Raw genomic sequence first — 20,010 nt, 5'->3', positions numbered from 1 at the left:
CTCAGATTGAGTCTCTTTGATTTGAGTCAAATTAAACATAAAAACTGAACTGAAACGTCTGATTTCAACAAGTTAAACAGCATCAAAACTATTAATAATTACATTTATTTTAATGTCAAGTCAACAAGTTGTGATTATTATAGCTTATTGTATTAAAATGATGATTTAATAATTCAGTTTCTTTTGGTTTGAGGAATAAACACACAGAAGTAAAATTATGCTTTTATGTTGGTTTTGTTGCTTAATAAATCAGATTTTAATAATTTAAATAGAAACTGAACATTTTAGTGAAGAAAAAGAAGAAAATATTAAACTAAATGTCACAGTTTGATAATTAAAGTTAAATAAATGAATATTTATCGGATTAAAAACTGAGAACTCGTCACTGATACGAGATAAAGATCAGTTTTTATGTCATTTAATTTCATGAGTTTTACAGTTTTAACGTCTAAATATGAGATTCATTCATTTTTTTTAATTATCGTAAATTTTTCTGCTATTTTGTTGTCTAAATGTTGGTTTTCTGTCTTTTTTTGTCCGACTATGTTAAAAGAAACAGTTTTAAATGATTGATTTGATATAAAAACAGAGAAAAGCAGCAGCCAAAGAAGTAATAATGAAAAATATGAATTTATTTTAGTTGATCAATAATTTTCCTCCAAAACAAAACACAGAATCAGAAAATTCATTAAAATGAAGCTTTAGTCTCTGATCTGAGGCCCAAAAAATATTAAATTCTGCTTTAAAAAAGTCAAAGTAAAATGAGGTTTTATGTTTTTGTTAGAATAAAAGAAAAACTGAAGGTTTAAAATCTAAAACTACAAGATTTTTATGAGCAGAAGGTGAAATTAAAGCAGAAATAAAACATTTATGTGGCGTTTAATCCCATCAGAGAAATAAATCTGCTCCTCTTAAAGCGCACAGAACATAATTAAACTGAATTATTGGTTCATTTAATTAAGAAAATGGATCAAACACATTAATTAAATTAAAACCATTCTTTAGTTGTTGTTCAAGCAAATGTTCAGAAGATTTTTATCTCATCTGACAGTAAATTAAAATAATTTAAGTTTGAGCTGAAAGATGACATAAATCAGCAGAAAATCAGAGAGTTGAGGAGAGAATTAAAGCATTTCAGGTCTCTTTTTTTAGAGAATTTAATTTAGATAGAAATCAGATTTGCTCTCAGAACTGCAGGAATCCTTTAATGATCCGATGAAGAACACAGATTCATGCTTTAAGCTTCAAACCCCCAAAATAAAGAGAAAATGCCAACAGCGAATATCAGAGTTCAGCATGCAGCAGCAGCAGCACAAACACAGCAGCTCAACACAAAACAAAGTGCTTCAGATCCAACATCCCATAATTACAGCTAAAGTTCCTCTGATAGAAAAGGTTCAGCTGCTTTAAAACACCTTCATCATCTTCATCCTCCTCAGGAAAAGAAAAGAAGCAGCAGAAAGACTGAAGAGTTAAAGAGTTAGAGTCATTAATCTGACTTCATTCAGTCCAAAGAAAAGAAGCAAACAAAAGCTCCAGAAAGACTCAGAACAAGATCCAGCGAGCCGTGAAGAAAAGAGGGAGGAAAGAGGACAAAGTGGAAGAAAAACGAGGAGAAAACCAAAGAAAACTGGAAGAAAAACTAATTTAAATATAAGAAAACTGGAAGAAAATCAAATAAAATTAATAAAACTGGAAAAAATCCTGATAAAAATTTTTAAAAATAAAATAAAATAAATCTGGAATAAAAACAGAAGAAAACTGGAATGAAATGAAATAAAGCTGAATAAAACGGGAAGAAATCTGAAATAAAAATGAATAAAATCTGAAATAAACTGAAAACATTTGGAGTAAAACTGGAATTAAACTGAAATAAACTGGAGTAAAAGTGAATAGAAGTGGTTTTATTCTGCTGGAGGTCAGAGGTCACAGCCAGATGTTTTGTATTTTCGGTAAATTAACGGATGAACCGGCTCCGGTCAGTGAACCGTCACCGCGGACTGCAGCGTCTCTCCGGGCGCCGCCGGGCTGCTCTGTCCGGTCTGCGGGGACGTGGGGCTCAGGGACTGGGGAGAGTTCGCCAGGAAGGCCGGGATGTGGGCGGGGAGCCCCGGCAGCCCGGGCACCGAGCCGGGCGTCGGTTTGATGGGCACCGGGATGGCGGGCAGCGTCTGTCCGTGGCACATGGACTTTAACGGCATCCCGTAGGCCGAGTAGTCGCCGATGGGCGCCGCCGGGTCCATCATCCCGGAGCCGTACATGTGCGGCCAGGCGGGCGGCAGCTGGCTGTGCAGCGGGTACCCGGCGGGGCTGAAGGCCGCCAGGCCGCCGGGGACCTTGTACTCCCGGGCGATGATGTTCTCGATGGCGAACGGATGCTTGAAGCCGGACGGCGGCGGCGCGGAGCTCAGGTTGTATCCGGCCGGCAGCGGCGGCAGGTGCGCGGCGGCGTGCAGCGCGCTGAGCCGCAGCTTGGCCTGCTGCTGCTGCAGGAAGTGCGCGGCGTCCTGCGGCTTGCTGGGGCCCAGCGGGTCGGGCGGCTGCAGGCTGCCCACCTTGAAGCGCTTCCTGCGCCGCAGAAAACTTCCGTTCTCGAACATGTCGCCGCAGTTCGGGTGCAGCGCCCAGAAGCTGCCCTTCCCGGGCTGGTCCGGTCTGCGGGGGATCTTGATGAAGCAGTCGTTGAAGGACAGGTTGTGGCGCAGAGAGTTCTGCCAGCGCTGCGTGTTCTCCCGGTAGTACGGGAACCGGTCCATGATGAACTTGTAGATCTCGCTGAGCGGCAGCATCTTCTCCGGGCAGCTCTGGATGGCCATGGCCGTCAGGGAGATGTACGAGTACGGAGGCTTCTGGTCGCTGTACGTGTTCCTGCCGGGACGAGGCATTGTTCTGGAGAACCGGACCGGAGCGGACCAGGTTCAGTTCGGTCTGAGTCGGTCCCGTCTCTGTGGAGAAACTTTATCCAAACTCCAACTCTACTGCGTCTTTACGCACAGACTCCAACTCTGTCTGTCCCGCATCGTCCCGCACACTTCTAGCTCCGCGCTCGGGAAAGTTCCGGCAGCAGCTGCGGGTCTCAGCGGGTCTCCGGCAGCTGCAGCGCGGTGTCCGTCGTCCTCCTGCCCGCTGCGCTACGCGGCCGCCGCCTCCATGACCGGGTCTGGACGGCGGAGACACCGGAGCCTCATTAAACTGGTTCACCGTCACATGACCGGAGGGAGGGGCGGGGGGGGGGGCTCCGGTTCATTTATTTACACCGAAACACGGCAAGAGTCCCGTTAATGCACCGGGAGAGGAGCCGAGCAGAGGAGCCTCCAGCCGGGGAGCAGAAGAGCCGCTCTGGAGGTCTGAGGGTCTCAAGGCACGGAGGGGGTGTGTGTGTGTGTGTGTGTGTGTGTGTGTGCGTGTGTGCGTGTGTGTGTGTGTGCGTGTGTCACTAATTTCAGAACAAATCGCTCCGCTGAGCTGCTGGGTTTTTTTTTTCTGGTTTCAGTATTTTTTCATTTTGTTTTTAATTCGTGTTTTTCCTCCGCAGTGAATGTGAACCGGAACCAGCAGCGGGTTTCTCTCAATTTACAAACTGAACTTTGAACATTTTTCTTCCATAAATCGCTACGTTTTTATCCATCCATCCATCCATTATCTATACACTGCTTAATCCTCACTAGGGTCATGGGGGGGGTGGAGTCTATCCCAGCTGACTCAGGTGAAGGCAGGGGACACCCTAGACAGGTCACCAGTCTGTCACAGGGCTACATACAGAGACAAACAATCACTCTCACATTCACACCTACGGGCAATTTAGAATGATCAATTAACCTCAGCATATTTTTGGACTGTGGGAGGAAGCCGGAGTACCCGGAGAAAACCCACGCATGCACAGGGAGAACATGCAAACTCCATGCAGAAAGATCCCGGGAAAGCCGGGACGTGAACCAGGGACCTTCTAGCTGCAAGGCGAAAGTGCTAACCACTACATCACTGTGCAGCCGCTACGTTTTTATGCTTTTTTTAAAATGTATTTTTCGCTGAAATGATCTTTTAATTTGAATGTTTCTTCAGTTTTTCTCATTTCTACTCAGATCTTCATTAAACCTTTAATTGTTCTATGTTTTTAAATTTTAATAGAAGGATTTAGTTTCTTTATTTGCCCTAAACTCACCTTTGATTTAAAATCTTTTCTGTAGAAACGACGAGGAACATTTTAATTGAGTCGTTCTAAATGTCTGAATCTTAATTCTATTTTCTTCTGATTATTTTAAATCTTAATTAAAACAAATCTGCAGATTTTATTAGAATTAAGGAGAGAAGATGAATTTATCAGGAGCTTCTGTTCACCGTTTTTCTATTCAGATGAAAAAATAATGAAATATAATTATCAGATCTTCTCTATTAATTCTAATTATTATAATTATTATATTTATGTTTAATTGTTCTGTAGAAACAATTAAATTAACGAGATGCTGCAGCTTTATTTAGATTTATAATCAGAATATTCTGAATTTAACACTAATAATCATTTTCTCACATTTGAGGGATAATATTAATTATTGATCATTAATTAATCAGGAGTTAATTATCTGACAGCATTTATAAAATCCATAATCAATAATCAGTCATCAGTAGAGCTGTTTTTTCTGATGTTTCTGCTGTTTTTTTCTTTCCTCCGTGTTTCTCGGAGCTAAATGCAGCTGAGGGAAGATTAAGGAGGAGCTGCAGCTTTAATACCCCCAGAGGGGCATCAGGGCGGCGGGGGGCAGATAACAGCCCCAGGAAGAGTCACTTCCACACGTCCGACCTCCGACCTGCAGCTCCGCACTCATCCATCCCATAATAATCAGCTGCTCCTGGTTTATTTATGGATGATTTTCTCTGAGTTCCTGCTTTAGTTTCATTTTAGAGTTTATTTATGAATGTTTCTGTTTTAATGTCAGAATCTGTCAATAAAGAATAAAATATTAAAACAGTCATGAAGAAAATAAAGTTTTATTCAGATTCTTTATTTTAAATGGTTTTGTTTCTTCTTATTTTCAGTTTTAGTTTGAATCTTATTTGAGCTGAGATTAGATTGTTTAATAAACATAAACATTCATTTTCTTTCATTTTATTTGTCATGTTTAATTCTTATTATTTTAAATCTGAGAAATCCTGATTTTATGCCGCTGTTGTGAAAAATATCACTTGTTTGTTTTATTTATAATCTATAAAATACTATAATTACAATAATTTAATATGATTCTATAAAATTAACTTAGAATCTGATGAATTTTACACAGAATTTAATCACTTATTGAGTCAAAATCATCACATTAATTAATTAATTCAGTTTAATAATAAATTTAACATGTTAATTATTGTTATGAATTATTAAAGACATGAATTAGTTTTTGTTCTCAATGAGTAAACAAACAAACAAAAGTTTGCTTTTTAAACACATAATGTGTAAATATTTACTGGGAGCCAATTAGAAACGGACTGTCGAAGCTCTCTGATTGGTTTTCTGAGCAGCCAGTCAGAGAGCTGGAATCCTAATGATGTCATCCACGTAAATTACGTTTAATTTTAACCTTCAAACATGTTCATTAAAACATTTACTGGAATCTAAATAATAAATCTGGTAACAGAGGAGAGCAGCAGATCAGACCGTTATTGATTTATTAGTAAATGTATTGATTGATTAATTAGCAGATTCATTTATTAATTAACATAATGATTTATTAATTACCGTATTGATCACTGTTTCCACACATAAATAAAGTTGAACTGAATTGAATGAATCTCAACACACTGATTTAATTTAATCACCGATCAGTGCAACGATAACGATATTGATCATAAATATTCAATCAGCTGTCAGTTCCGGATCCTTAATTGATTAATTAATTAATTAACCAGCAGCAAAAACACGGCAGAGAGCAAAGACGTCTCCACGGGTTGAACAAAGAACTCCTGAACCTTCCTCATCATCATCATCTTTCACTGTTTTCTTTAAAGCTGAGAACATTTAGACGAACCTGAGCTCCATCTGCTCCTCAACCCTCCACTAAATCTCCAATATTAATGCCTGAATTAGCATTTTTCATGCTTTAAATTCATAAACAATAAAAGAGTAGAAACTAAACAATCACTGAATGATGTTGCTGTAAATTATGAATGTTTTACTATAATTTTCTACAAAGATGCTGCTATTGTTACAGATTTTTCTCTTTTTTGGTACTAATAAAATGACAAAAAATAGAAATAATGTGCACATTAATCCTCCATATAACTGTAATTTGTGACTTTTTAAACTACATTTTTACTGTATTTAAATCAGCAATCTTATTTTACAGATATTTGCTGTCATTTGAAAGAAAAATTCTGTATATTGAGCAAATATCTTAAGTGTAGTTTTACAGATTTTACATGTTTTGTTAAATTACAGATAATTATGAGCAAAATCTCTGAATAAATGTATTAATTGATGTCTTAACAATTTAAAAACACCTAAACTGTTCAAAAAGGTAAATGTCCACAACACAGCCCTTCTCTATTGTTTGAAAATAAAGTAACACTATTAAGTGAATAAGTAATGATTTGATGTGGACATTATTTCGTAATTTTGGCCTGTTTTTTATTTGATTTCATACATTTTTATGTTTTTACAGTGAACATGTGAGTGAATACATTAGTTTTAGTGATTTTATTTGTTATTAAAGGTGTTGATTTAGCACTAAAATTCTGCGTATTCATTTATTGATGCGTCTCTGAGATTCAGTGTAAATCTCATTTCTACCTCAGTGTGACTCAAAGCTCTTTACAACGACTTCCTCATTCTCATATTAACAAACATGAAGGGGATCGAACCGTTGGCTGTGATTAGTGGGCAACCCACTTCACCACCTGCTCCACAGCCACCCACCGGGAGCTTCAGATGTTGGGGGGACTCTGGTTCTGGTTCTGGCTTTGGTTCTGTTTGAGAGTTCAGGTTAGAACCAGGTTTAGGTTCAGGTCCTGATTATTGATTATGCTAATGAAGGTCCCCATATGATGAGAAAGACGTGTATGTGTGTGTTGGAGTGTGTTGGTGTGTGTGTGATTTTAAAGTGATGAAGATGATGGAAATGATGAAGGTGGTCCACCATCCTCATCATCCATCGACACATCAGATGCTCTGAGAGAGAAACACACACACTGGTAATGGTATCTTTGTGAGGACACTAATTAACGTAACGCATCATGAAGACCTGAATCTGATTCTAACTTGAAACTGAGTCTGAGTTGTCAAATAAACCTTTGAACGCTGATGTAAAAAAAAATCCACATTTTTCTGAGTGTGTCTCCAGTGTCCATGATGATGGAACCATTTCTTTATCACGTCTGATGTGGGTTTGGGCTCATTCTCTGGTTCAAACTTCCAGCTGTGTCCAAGATCAACCTTCTGCTGATGGTTTTAGGTTCTCCTGAAGATCATGGAGGTGATCCTCCTTCTTCATTATTCCATTTACTTTGTGTAAAGCTCCAGTTCCACAGAGCATGATACTGCCACCTCCATGCTTAATGGTAGGTTTGGTGTTTTTGGTGTCAAAAAAGACCAAGACCGTCTGAAACCAGTCCTAAAAAGGTCTATAACCAGGACTGAAATCAAACCTAAACCAGTGAGAACCAGTCAGAATACAGCCCGAAACCAGTCCTAGAAAGTCAAGAACCAGCATAATCTTGGCACCAAAACAAGACCTAAACTACTCCTAAAAAACAAGTCCAAGACCATCTGAAACCAGTCCTCATCCAGGACCAGATCCAGAGTCAAATAAATCCTAAACCAACTTTAAATCACATCCAAAACCAGGAGAACCAAGACTGGAACCAAACATGAACCAGTCCCAAGAAAGTCCAGAACCAGTCCAACATCCAGTCTGAAACCAGTCCAGAAGCTCTTCTAGAAAGCCCCAGAGCATGATACTGCCACCACCATGCTTGATGGTAGGTTTGGTGTTCTTGGGGTTAAAAAAGAGCCGTCCAAGACCATCTGAAACCAGTCTTAAAAAGGTCTAAACCAGGAGCAAAATCAAACTTTATTCTGACAAACACATGATTCTGGATCTGAAGCTGCTTTCAAACGGCTCCAAGTCACTTTCTGACTGGAATCATTTTAGACATATTTCCAGTCACCTTGGACTATTATTGAGTCAATCTAGACAATTTTAGCATCAATCTGGACAGTTTTAGCATCAATCTGGACAATTTTAGCATCAAGCTGGACAATTTTAGCATCAATCTGGACAGTTTTTGAGTCATTCTAGATGTTTTTAGTCACTTTGAAAATAGTTTTGCATAAATTTCGACAAATTCTGGGTCAACTTTAACTATTTTTGAGTCAATTTGTGCAGTTTCTGAATCATTATCAAAATGTTTTCAGTCACCTTGGAGTAATTTTGTATAAATCTGGACTAATTTTGAGTCGACTTTAACAGTTATTGACACAATTTGGGCAGGTTTGTAATAATTTTAGACATGTTTAAAGTCACTCTGAACAACTGTTGAGTGAATTCATGTCCATGTATAAATCTCTTCAGTCAGTTTAGGATGTTTTTGAGTCAATTTTGACAACTTTGGGCAATTTTTTTGCATCAACTTAGGCAACTTTTAAGTTCAGGTCAATGATTTACTTTTTCAGATCTTTGCTGAGCTCCTCAGACTTTCCTGCTGTAGTGTTTGAGTCTAATGAGTGGATTTAATGGTTCTATTTAAACTGGATCAGAGGAGTCAGCAGCTGTAGCCGACTGGAATCACTCAGAAGTTATAAAACTAAGAAAATTTGATGACCTCAACTTTTGAGTTGAAACATTTGAATTTCTCAGGTCTAGTTGAAAGTTTTGCCATTTTTTAAATTGTCATTATTCTTTGAGAGAACAACAGTTAAGATACAGCAGAAAATGTGAAATTTGAAGAAATGTGGAGACACTATGCTGAACCTCAAAGACCTGAGCTTTGGTTGGGCAGCATTTAAGATTTCTTCTAGTTATTTGGGATAAGGAGCAAACAATAAATATAGTAATCAGATAATATCTAATATCTGATTAGTACACTTATTATATTTTATTATATTTATATTGCTATTATTATTATTATTATTATTATTATGAACAATATGCTCTTTTTGAAAAAAAATGTCCACATATTTTGTCATCAGCTCCTCGGAGGTTAAAGAGAATTAAATCTGATTGTGAAATTTTAATCAGTTAGAAAACCAGAGTTTTATTTCATGCCGATAAAAACCCAGAAAACAGACGGTCTTCACTAAACCAGGAAGATAAATGAGATTCATGTGAAAAAGAACTATGAAAGTGAATATTGTGACTTCTTTTCTTCATTAAACTAAATCAGTCTAACATCGTGGTGATCTTTGACGGCGTAGCAGCGTCGGTCTAAGGGTCGGAGGTCGGATCTGTTTCGATTCCCCTCGACTCTCACACTCAAGTGCTTCCCGGCGTTCAGGAGACGATCGCTCCAATTAAACCGCTGATTAAGCAAATCGGAAGCTGATTAGTAAACGAGCAGGAGAGCTGCTAATTAGCGTGTGAATGAGGCGCCGGCGCTCGTTAAGAGGCTCGCTGACAGATTATTAGTCCGCCCGGCTGCCGATAGACGACGGAAACAACCAAAACAGCTTTAATGGACGTTTTATTGCTCCTGATTCTGCTGCTTAATTGGATTTGATCTTTTATCTCGTCTTTAAGCTGCCGTTTGGATCCATTTCTGCCTGATTTTAAAGCTCAATAACAACAAGAAAAAACTCTTCACATTTCATATTTCCTGCTTCTCGTTCTTTTCGTCCAAACTTGTCCCAAATGTCAGCTGAGATATTAGATTAGATATAGACAGTTAGTGAGCAGTGGCCAGATTAAATTCCTTAAAGAGTCAAAATGTGATTTAATATTTCAAGAAAATATGTTTATTTCGTGAAAGTATAAATAAAAAATGATGAAAACACCTGAAAGTTTGTCAAACAGCACAAAGCAGCTTTTTCTTCACCTGTCACTCGTATTATTTAGATTTTTTGCTCTTTGCATAAAAACAGTGGCTCTTTTAACCTTCCAGTTTCATATTTCTGATGAACTCCTGATGATCCTGACGGCTGCTTTAGTTTCACTTTAATATGAGTTAATGAGTGACTGTTTACGGCCTCCACACAGCAGGGTGCGCTGCAGCACAGGGAAGCTGTCAGAAAGGTTTTAAGTTGCAGATATTTTGAGGTTTTTATCATTTTAAAATAATAAACAAACACTAATGACGTAATGGTTTCATATTTTCTGGTTTCCAGTGAAAACCAATGGTTATTTTTAACTAATTAAAGAGATAAACTGGATGAGACCAAACATGGAGCTAAAACTGAACAAATATTTGATTTATAACCACGAAAAAGAAAAGGTTGACCTGGAAATGAATCCTGCTGCAACCAGAACAATAAAATAAAACATGATGTCAGAATTAATATTTTCATTTCACACTTTTAATTCAAACCAATTTGAGTGTTTCTCATGTTTTACCTCATAATTCTGAATTTTAAGTTGAATTTTATGTTTATTTCATTATTTTTACTCTGTTTCATGATGTTGAACTTTACATTTATATCTCATAATTCTTATAAAACTTACTTTTATCCAATTAATGTAAGAATTTCTCATTAGTTTGACTTTTTTCACACAATATTTAATTCTTATCCTCTTAATTTTTAAGTGTATTCCTTAATTTTTCAATTTTTTCCCTTTATCTTATTCCCTTTTCCAGTTTTACATAAATAACATTTTAAATTTACAATTTGAACTCAAACTAATTTGAGTTTTTCTCATGTTTTTTCCTCATAAATCTGAGTTTTGAGCTAAATTTAGTGTTTACTTCATGAGTTTTACTCGGTTTCATTAGCATTTATTCATAATTATTTTCATATTATTTTATCTCATAAGATACATAAAAATAGGAATGTTTTCTGTCTTAAAGTGTTTCTCATAATTATGACTTTTTATTTAATAGTTTTCACTTGTTAGCCCCCCAGTTCTACATTTATGTCTCATAATTCTTATAAAACTTATTTTTATGCATTTAATCTAATAATTTCTCAGTTTGACTTTTTCACACAATTTTTGTCATCTTGTTCATTTTTATCTCCTAATTTTCACTTTGTGTGCAAATTTTATGTTTATTTCTATTAATTTTAAGTTTTGAAAATAATCCTGACCTTCATCTTATATTTTTTTCACTTTTCTGTCATAATATTAACTTATTTTGTCATTTATCTGATTTTTGTTTTAATTTTTTTCCAAATCTCAACCGTCGTTTTTACCTCATGAGTTTTTATTAGTGTCTTATTGTGAATAAATCTAAAGACGTGAGGAGATTTATTCCGTTTTTCTTGCTTCTGTTTGGAGACAGTGATGTTTTCTTCTCTAAACGCTTCGACGTTCCAACATGTGAATTTAAACACGTGGAGGCTGAAGCGTGTCTGAAGGACGATGCCATGATGGGAGAGGATGGAATCATTAAATAAACTCTGGTGTTTTTCTGCAGAGGCAGCTGTTATTCTCGGTGAAGTGCTCCCCGCTCGGCTTCCCGTGTGATTACCGGCTTCATAAATGCAGCCGATCGCAGACGCGAACATCGCCGTCGCTCGGGATAACACTCCACAACAGTTTGTCCGGGGCCTAATTATTCCATTTGCTTGGACCCGGGTGCCATTTAGATAGGAGCTAATTCAGCGTGGTATAACTCAATTAAAATCCTCCTGACTGGGATTTATGGGACATCAGCAGCTCCTCAGTGGGACCAATGGGAGCGCTCCTTATTCATCCCCAAGTCCTCCTGATATTGCATTTCTGCAGCTCAATTAAATGCAGGAGCGATGAGGATGTTTCCTCCGTCTGTAATGAGGACGAGCACATCTCCGTCCTCGCCGTGGGTTCAAGGCGTCGCTGAATTAGTGGGAGCTCAGCGCTCATTACGCCTGAAATTAACTTTTAAAAATGGCTCAAAGTGTCCTCTCTGATTAGACCGCAGAGCTTCTCAACCTGCAAATATCTGCAACACACATTTCTGCTTCATCAATGCGGTAAATTTAGTGTCTATTGGTTCTTTTCAGGCGAATTCGATGGTAAATCAGACGCTGCAGAGACGCCGGACTTCAAGATGCTCAGTTCCACCAAAGTCAACAACAGAGACGAGTTTCTAGAAGATTCAGAGGCAGGATGGAGGTTGGGTCATCTGGAGAACATCTGAAGTTCAAAACACGAGGACGAAATTCACAACAAATGACTTCAATAAACCGTCAGAATAGTTTCATCTCTGAGCTTCTTAAGAAGACCAAATGGACCAGACTAGAAATCTGCAGAGAATCAATGAAACCCAGACTCTGAGGATGAAACCAGGTCTATCCAGAGTCCAGGTCCAGTAGAAAGACGGAACCAGGTCTGAACTGAGTCCAGCTACAATATAAAGATGGAACCAGGTCTGAACCGAGTCCAGGTCCAATATAAAGATGGAACCAGGTCTGAACCAAGTCCAGGTCCAGTAGAAAGACGGAACCAGGTCTGAACTGAGTCCAGCTCCGATATAAAGACGGAACCAGGTATGAACCGAGTCCAGGTCCAATATAAAGATGGAACCAGGTCTGAACCGAGTGCAGGTCCAATATAAAGACGGAACCAGGTCTGAATCGAGTCCAGCTCCAATATAAAGACGGAACCAGGTATGAACCGAGTCCAGCTCCAATATAAAGACGGAACCAGGTCTGAACCGAGTGCAGGTCCAATATAAAGACGGAACCAGGTCTGAACCGAGTCCAGCTCCAATATAAAGATGGAACCAGGCCAGAACCGAGTCCAGCTCCAATAGAAAGACGGAACCAGGTCTGAACCGAGTGCAGGTCCAATATAAAGATGGAACCAGGTCTGAACCGAGTGCAGGTCCAATATAAAGATGGAACCAGGTCTGAACCGAGTGCAGGTCCAATATAAAGATGGAACCAGGTCTGAACCGAGTGCAGGTCCAATATAAAGATGGAACCAGGTCTGAACCGAGTGCAGGTCCAATATAAAGATGGAACCAGGCCTCCTGAAACCACAAACTGACGTCTTTTATATACAAGACGTCACTGAAGGCTGACGTTTCAACCCGATAAATCCAGTTTCACTTAAAAGACACAAAATAATGAAGAGGAAAGAGAGAAGGTCAGAAACCAGACTGAAACTTGATCCAGAACCAAATTTAAAACATTATGAAACCAAATTCTAAACCAGTCCAAGAATAAGTCCTACACTAGTCTAAAACCAGTCTGAGCCAGACCTAAAACCAATCTAAACCAGACTAATAAAAGTCTAAACCCGTCTAAACCAGACTAAAACCAGTTTAAGAAAGACTAAAGCCAGTCAAAACCAGACTAGAACCAGTCTAAAGCAAACTAAAACTGACAAATAAACAAGGAACATAACTACAAAAAATACAAAAACAAACACAAAATGGCACAAAAACAAGACAAAATGAGAGAAGGGAGATGAAAAATTATGCATTTTGTTGATTCTAATGTAATACAACTGTAATTTTACTGACACTGTAAAATAATTAAATATTAAATTTTTTTACAATAAACTTGGAAAAATCTGCAAAATAAGTTTAAAGATAAATTATAATTTCTCAAACCTTACAGTTTAATAAAATAAATAATATTAAATAAAATCTAACTTTCATTTAGAGTTACAGCAAATATCTGTAAAATCTGCTTTGGTTGAAAAACGGTTTCATTTTATTTTCACAACTTTTAAAAATATAGATTTTAACGTGGACGTTACTTACAGTTTTGTTTGTTTCTACAGTAAACATGTAGATGAATCCCTGATATGTGATTTTTTTTAGATATTTTATATAAATTATCTGCTCTAAACTGAGTCTAAACTTGCTAAACATTTTTTACAGTGTGCTGGCATGAATCAGGATTTAATTCGACACCAGAAAGTTTAAATATTCACTGATTTCTTCCTGCTGCAGCTCCTGATAATGAATTAAATATAAATATGAAATATAAAATGAAATCCAGCTGTTCTGATCCTCAGATTACAGCCGTTTGCTCTGCGAGCCGTTAGCCGCCGCCATGAATATTCAATTAATAATTAGTCATGTAATTCCTCCTGAGGAGTTATGATCCTGAATGTAATTATTAGCAGCCTTTTTGTTTCGTCCTCATTACTGTCAGGATTGATGTAACATAAACTCCATTAAAGATTAAAGTGGCTCCTTTAATTACGGCGGCGCCAGAATTAGCCGACTCAGTGAAGTGCAAATGAGAGCATCGTTCAGAGCAGACTGGGAGCTGTATGCTAATGCTGTTCACATGGAGACGCAGTAGAGCGACGCAACGGCATGGCAACGGCACGGCAACGGCACGGCAGCAACAGCACGGCAGCAGCACGGCAGCAACAGCACGGCAACGGCACAGCAACGACACGGCAACAGCACGGCAACGACACGGCAGCAGCACGGCAGCAGCACGGCAACAGCACGGCAACAGCACGGCAACAGCACGGCAACAGCACGGCAACAACAATGCTTCAGCAACAGCACGGCAGCAACAGCACGGCAACGACACGACAACAGCACGGCAACAACACGACAGCAGCACGGCAACGACACGACAGCAGCATGGCAACAGCACAGCAACGCAATGTTCTTTTATCCAGATTTATGGACCAGAACTCACTTAAAGGACCTGTTTAATTAGCCAGGAACCACTGGAACCAGGTCTAAACACAGTGTGGTATACGGACAGAACCAGGTCTGTACCGAGTCCAGGTCCAGCATAAAGAGTGGAACCAGGTCTAAACCCAGTCCAGGTCCACAATAAAGGATGGAACCAGATCTAAACCCAGTCCAGGTCCACAATAAAGGACGGAACCAATAAAGGACGGAACCAGATCTAAACCCAGTCCAGGTCCACAATAAAGGACGGAACCAGGTCTAAACCCAGTTCAGGTCCACAATAAAGGACGGAACCAGGTCTAAACCCAGTCCAGGTCCATAATAAAGGACAGAACCAGGTCTAAATCCAGTCCAAGTCCAGTATCAAGGATGGAACCAGGTCTAGACCCAGTCCGGGTCCGGTATAAAGGACAGAACCAGGTCTAAACCCAGTACCTGCAGACAGAACCAGGTCTAGACCCAGTCCAGGTCCAGTATAAAAAATGAAACCAGGTCTACACCAGTCCAGGTCCGGTATAAAGGACAGAACCAGGTCTAGACCAAGTCCAGGTCCAGTATAAAGGACAGAACCAGGTCTCCTGAGACCACAAACTCGTGGACGTCTTCTATTTCATTTATTCGAATTGACACCAAAGCTGAAGTTTAAAACTCGATGAATTCAGTTGGACTCAAAAGATACAAAATAATGAAGAGAGAAAAACTAGAAAAATATTAAGAAAGAAAGAAAGAAAGGAGGAGGTCTGAATCCGGACTGAAACATGATCCAGAACCAAGTTTAAAACATCATAAAACCAAGTCCTAGACTAGAATAAAACCAGTTTAGACCAGTCTATGTTCTGCATCTCTGTAGCTTTTTTCTGCATCTTTGATGCTATTTGTTGCATCTTTCTGTTTAGCTTTTATACGTTTTTGTAATTTGTGTCCTTTTAAGAATTTTTTTGTTTCTCTTTGTAATTTTTTGTGTTTTTTGTGTTATTTTCTCTATAGTTTTTACAACTATTTTGAAGCCGCAGATGTCACCAGTCACTAATAAACTCTTCAGGTCTTCAGGTCCAGACTCGGTGAACTCGTCCACGTCTGAACCAAACAGAAAACAGACGCTGAGGGCGAACAGTGAGTTTAGATCTGCTTTAATGAATAATAATGAAACCGACCGCTGCTCTTTGACACCAGCTTCCCTCTTTCTGCTCAGGAACACGTTTAATTGGCTCCTTTACAAAACAGCCAAACAAGACCATAATTACAGAGCATTATGTGGGATATAAATGAAGCTGTTTTATCTAATAAAAACCTCCCGTCCTCCATGCATCACGTTAAACTGCTTCTAATGAAGGCGGCTCGTCTAATGGAAGTTCAGATTTAAACGTGTTCAGGTGCTTCTGTGGGTTTTTATTGAGGGACTGAAGAAGGGTTTCTAATGCAGCTTTTAAATCAAAGAATTTAACAAGTGTTTCTGATTTTTGTCTCTTTGTAGCTTAATGCACGTCTTTACAGCAGCTTTTTGAAGCTTTCTGCATCTTGCTGGAGTTTGCATCTTTGTATCTGTGTCATGTCTCTCTGTTGCGTCTCATTGTATCCGTCTTGTATCTCTTTAAAGCTGTTTGGCATCTTTTTATAGCTTTCTGCATCTCGCTGTAGCCACTTTGTTTCTTTGTAGCGTTTCTTTGGAGCTGGTTTGCATCTTTGTGTCTCTTTACTACATCTTCTCCTTGTATCGCTTTTGCCTCATCTCTTTGTAGCTGTTGGCATCTTTTAGTAGCTATCTGCATTTTGTTGGAACTGTTTTGCGTCTTTGCGGTTGTTTTTTGCCTCTTTGTAGCTTTGTTTGCATCTTTTAGTAGCATCTGAATCCTGTTGTAGCTGTTTTGTGTCTTTGTAGTTGCTTCATAATTCTTTGAGTCTTTTTTGCATCTCTTTGTAGTTGTTTTTTTTCTCTTTGTCAATATTTTGTGTCTCTTTGCAACATCTTGTAGCCATTTAGCATTTTTGTAGCTGTTTTGTATCTGTGTCTTTTAATGTCTCTTTTTTACTATTTTTATCTCTTTGCAGTTGTTTTTTGTCTCTTTGTAACTTTGAGTAGAATTCTGCATCTCGCTGTAGCTGTTTCGTGTCTATTCATATGTTTTGCACCTTTTGTGTCTCTTTGCACCTCTTTTGCATCTTTGTGTTGTTATATGCATCTCCTTGTAGCTGCTTTTTGTCTCTTTGTAGCCATGTTGTATCTCTTTACAGCTGTCTGACATCTTTTTGTAACTTTCTGCATTTTGCTACAGCGTCTTTGTCTCTTTCTAGCTGTTTTGCATCATTTTTTAACTGTGCATCTCGTCGGAGCTGGTTCGTATCGATGTATCCGTTTCACTGCTTTGTATCTTTTTGCTACATCTTGTAGTCATTTTGCAGTTTTGTATCTTTGTCTTTTTATGTCTCTTTGTTGCTTTTTAAAAAATCTTTTTGTAGTTTGTTTGCATCTTTTTTGTAGTTATATGCATGTCCATGTAGCTCTTCTGTCTCTTTTTTTTACTGCTTTTTGTCTCTTTGCAGTGGTTTTGTGTCTCTTTGTAGCTTTGTTCACGTCTTCTAGTATCATCTGCACTTCCTTGTAGCTGTTTTGTGAGTTTTTGAAGCTGTTTTTGTCTCTTTGCTACATTGTTTTGTAGTCATTTTTATTTTTTTGCAGCTGTTTATCATCTGTGTCTTTTCATGTCTCTGTTATTTTGGTCTCTTTGTAGCTTGTTTGTTTGTAGTTTGTTTACACGCTTTAGTAGCTATCTCTAGCTATCTAGCTCTTTCATGTCTGTCTATTTTTGGCTCCTGTTTGTCTCTTTGTAGCTGTTGTGTATCTCTGTTGCTATTTCTGATCTTTGTATTGCTGTTTTGTGTCTTTGTAGTCGTTTCACAACTCTTTGTGTCTTTTTTGCGTCTCTTTGTAGTTGTTTTGTGTCTCTTTGCTACATCTTTTTGTAGCTATTTTGCATTCTTGTAATCATTCTGTATCTGTGTCTTTTTATGTCTCCTTGTTGCTATTTTTGTCTCTGTGTCTCTTTGTAGCTGTTGCACCTCTATATCTTTACGCATCTCTTTCTAGCTTCTTTGTGTCTTTGTAGCCATTTTTGTGTCTCCTTGCTATATTTTTCGTAGCCATTTAGCATTTTTATAGCTGTTATGTATCTGTGTGTTTTTATGTCGTCTTTGCATCAGTTTTGCATATTTTTGCAGTTAAATGTCTGCTTGTTCTGTTTGTCTTTGTAGCTGTGTTGTTTTTGTTGAAGTTTTATGTCTCTTTGAAGCTGTTTTATGTCCCTTTGTAGCTCTTTTTCTGTCTTTGTCTCTTTTTTGCTGCTTTGTGTCTCTTCGCAGCTGTTTTTTGTCTTTTCTAGTCTCTTTGTATCCGTCCTGTGTCTCCCTGTCACCTCTTTGAGTCTGTAGTTGTTTTTCCCTGTTCAGTTGTTTCTGTATATTTTTGCTTTGGGACTCGACTGCGGCAGAATAAAATGTTTTTCTCCTCAGAGATCCGCCGGTTTCTCCTGCAGCTGCTGAATCCGATAAGCTGACGAGTGTTTGTGATCTGTGGTACATTTACCTCTGCTGATCTCAGGAGCTTTTAGTCTGAAACACCGAGGCTTGGCGGCTCATAGATCAACACGTCCTCGTGTTGCTGTTTGCTGCTGCAGCGGAGAAACAGATTGGACAATCAGCGAATTAAACCCACAGATCACCTGCAGGAAATCCCAGCCGGCTGCAGCTCTTCCAGGAGTTAAAGACGTCTGGAAGAGAAATGAAACAACGGCCTTCTTTAAGGTCAAGATTTGCAGTGGCGGCTCGGCTCAGGCGTCTCCGCTGGACGCCGCCGGCTCGGCTGATTGCTTTGCTCTCCAGACGATGTCAATTTTAGTCCGAGTCGTGTCGAGGGCCCTCTGCAGCGCCGCTCTATTATCGGCGGCAGCTCACACAGTAATAGCGCATTACAGTCCTAATGTTTCCGATTCACCAGCCGCTCCTCGGGATCCTCAGACTCCCGGTCGGAGCTTCAGCTGCTCGGCCTCGTCGGGCCGCAGAGCATTAATCAGAGCGAGAATGGAGTCATTAGAGACGATGAATCTGCCGTATTTACTCGTCTGTGACACAATAATAAAGACGGAAAGCAGCGAAGGACAAAAGGAAACGATCTTTACACAGAAGACACCATTCATGCCATTTAAATAGAAACCTGCTGCAGAACAAACCAAGCGGTTAGAGCAGATAAACATCTGGACACAACAAACATCTGGACACAACAAACATCTGGACACAACAAACATCTGGACACAACAAACATCTGGACACAACAAGCATCTGGACACAACAAGCATCTGGACACAACAAACATCTGGACACAACAAGCATCTGGACACAACAAACATCTGGACACAACAAACATCTGGACACAACAAACATCTGGACACACCAAACATCTGGACACACCAAACATCTGGACACAACAAACATCTGGACACAACAAACATCTGGACACAACAAACATCTGGACACACCAAACATCTGGACAGAGCCGCTGTAAAACCTGCTGTTTTAACTATTATCAGCTGGTATTTTAATAATTTATCAAATGACAGATAAATGGTGAATAAACATTTAAAAATAGCAAAAAACAGACTTTAAAACATCTGCATTTTTAACTGTTATGTTCCAGATATATTAAAAAACAGATTAACAGTAAATTAACAAATAATAATTGTATTAATTTACCTGTAAACATGAAAAAAATTCCAAAATTATAAATGTTCGCATCAAAAATCTGTATTTTCATGAATAATAATAATTTGTGCTTTTTAGATGTTTGACTGTTTTACTAATACTGCAGAGAACATCAATATTTTTAAAAGAAGGTTAAAGACTCACCTTTTTAATCATGCTTTTAACTAACCTCTTAAATCTTTATGTTCTTATCATTTTCTATTTATTTCCTTATGTATTTTTACTCTTTTAACCTTTCACCTTTTTACTTATGTTATAGGTCTTTTATTGTATCTTATAGTTTTACATTTTTAGTTATTTAACTCCAGTGTTTCCTCAGGAGACTTCTCTACACTGGGTCCTGTATGTGGTCTGCTGCTGGGGGTGCTGTCCATGGGTCCCCTCGGCCCGGCTGGTTGGGGGGCTCCCCACCTCCGTGTGGGGTCCCCCTGTCTGTCAGGGTCTGGGGGTCTGTGGGTCTGGGTGCCGGCGCCCCCAGTGGTCATGGCCTGCGACTCCTCCCAGTGTGGACGACCCCAATGGAGGCGTTTTCCA

The 20,010-nt window shown here is 38.9% G+C and overlaps 1 protein-coding gene and 1 long non-coding RNA gene across 2 annotated transcripts in view; both read right to left on the bottom strand.

The window, feature by feature from the left end:
* LOC118471325 (uncharacterized) overlaps positions 1 to 19,089 on the bottom strand; it is a 34,292-nt gene extending 15,203 nt beyond the window's left edge. Inside the window, exon 1 of the long non-coding RNA XR_008601118.1 lies at positions 18,305 to 19,089. This is a non-coding gene — a long non-coding RNA (uncharacterized LOC118471325). The remainder of the gene's footprint in view (positions 1 to 18,304) is intronic.
* Positions 1,190 to 3,994, bottom strand: LOC111578892 (forkhead box protein B1-like). Its single transcript, XM_023285872.3, has one exon. It carries the CDS (start codon positions 2,883 to 2,885, stop codon positions 1,980 to 1,982), a length of 906 nt encoding a protein of 301 aa, XP_023141640.1. The 5' UTR covers positions 2,886 to 3,994; the 3' UTR covers positions 1,190 to 1,979.
* Positions 19,090 to 20,010: the final 921 nt, after the last annotated feature.

The sequence above is a fragment of the Amphiprion ocellaris genome, chromosome 1, assembly GCF_022539595.1.
Source record: "Amphiprion ocellaris isolate individual 3 ecotype Okinawa chromosome 1, ASM2253959v1, whole genome shotgun sequence".
Lineage (NCBI taxonomy): Eukaryota > Metazoa > Chordata > Actinopteri > Pomacentridae > Amphiprion > Amphiprion ocellaris.
This window is presented reverse-complemented; position numbering and strand designations above follow the sequence as displayed.

Excerpts from the sequence above, each read along its gene's own strand:
- LOC111578892 (XM_023285872.3), bottom strand. The coding sequence starts at position 2,885 with ATGCCTCGTCCCGGCAGGAACACGTACAGCGACCAGAAGCCTCCGTAC.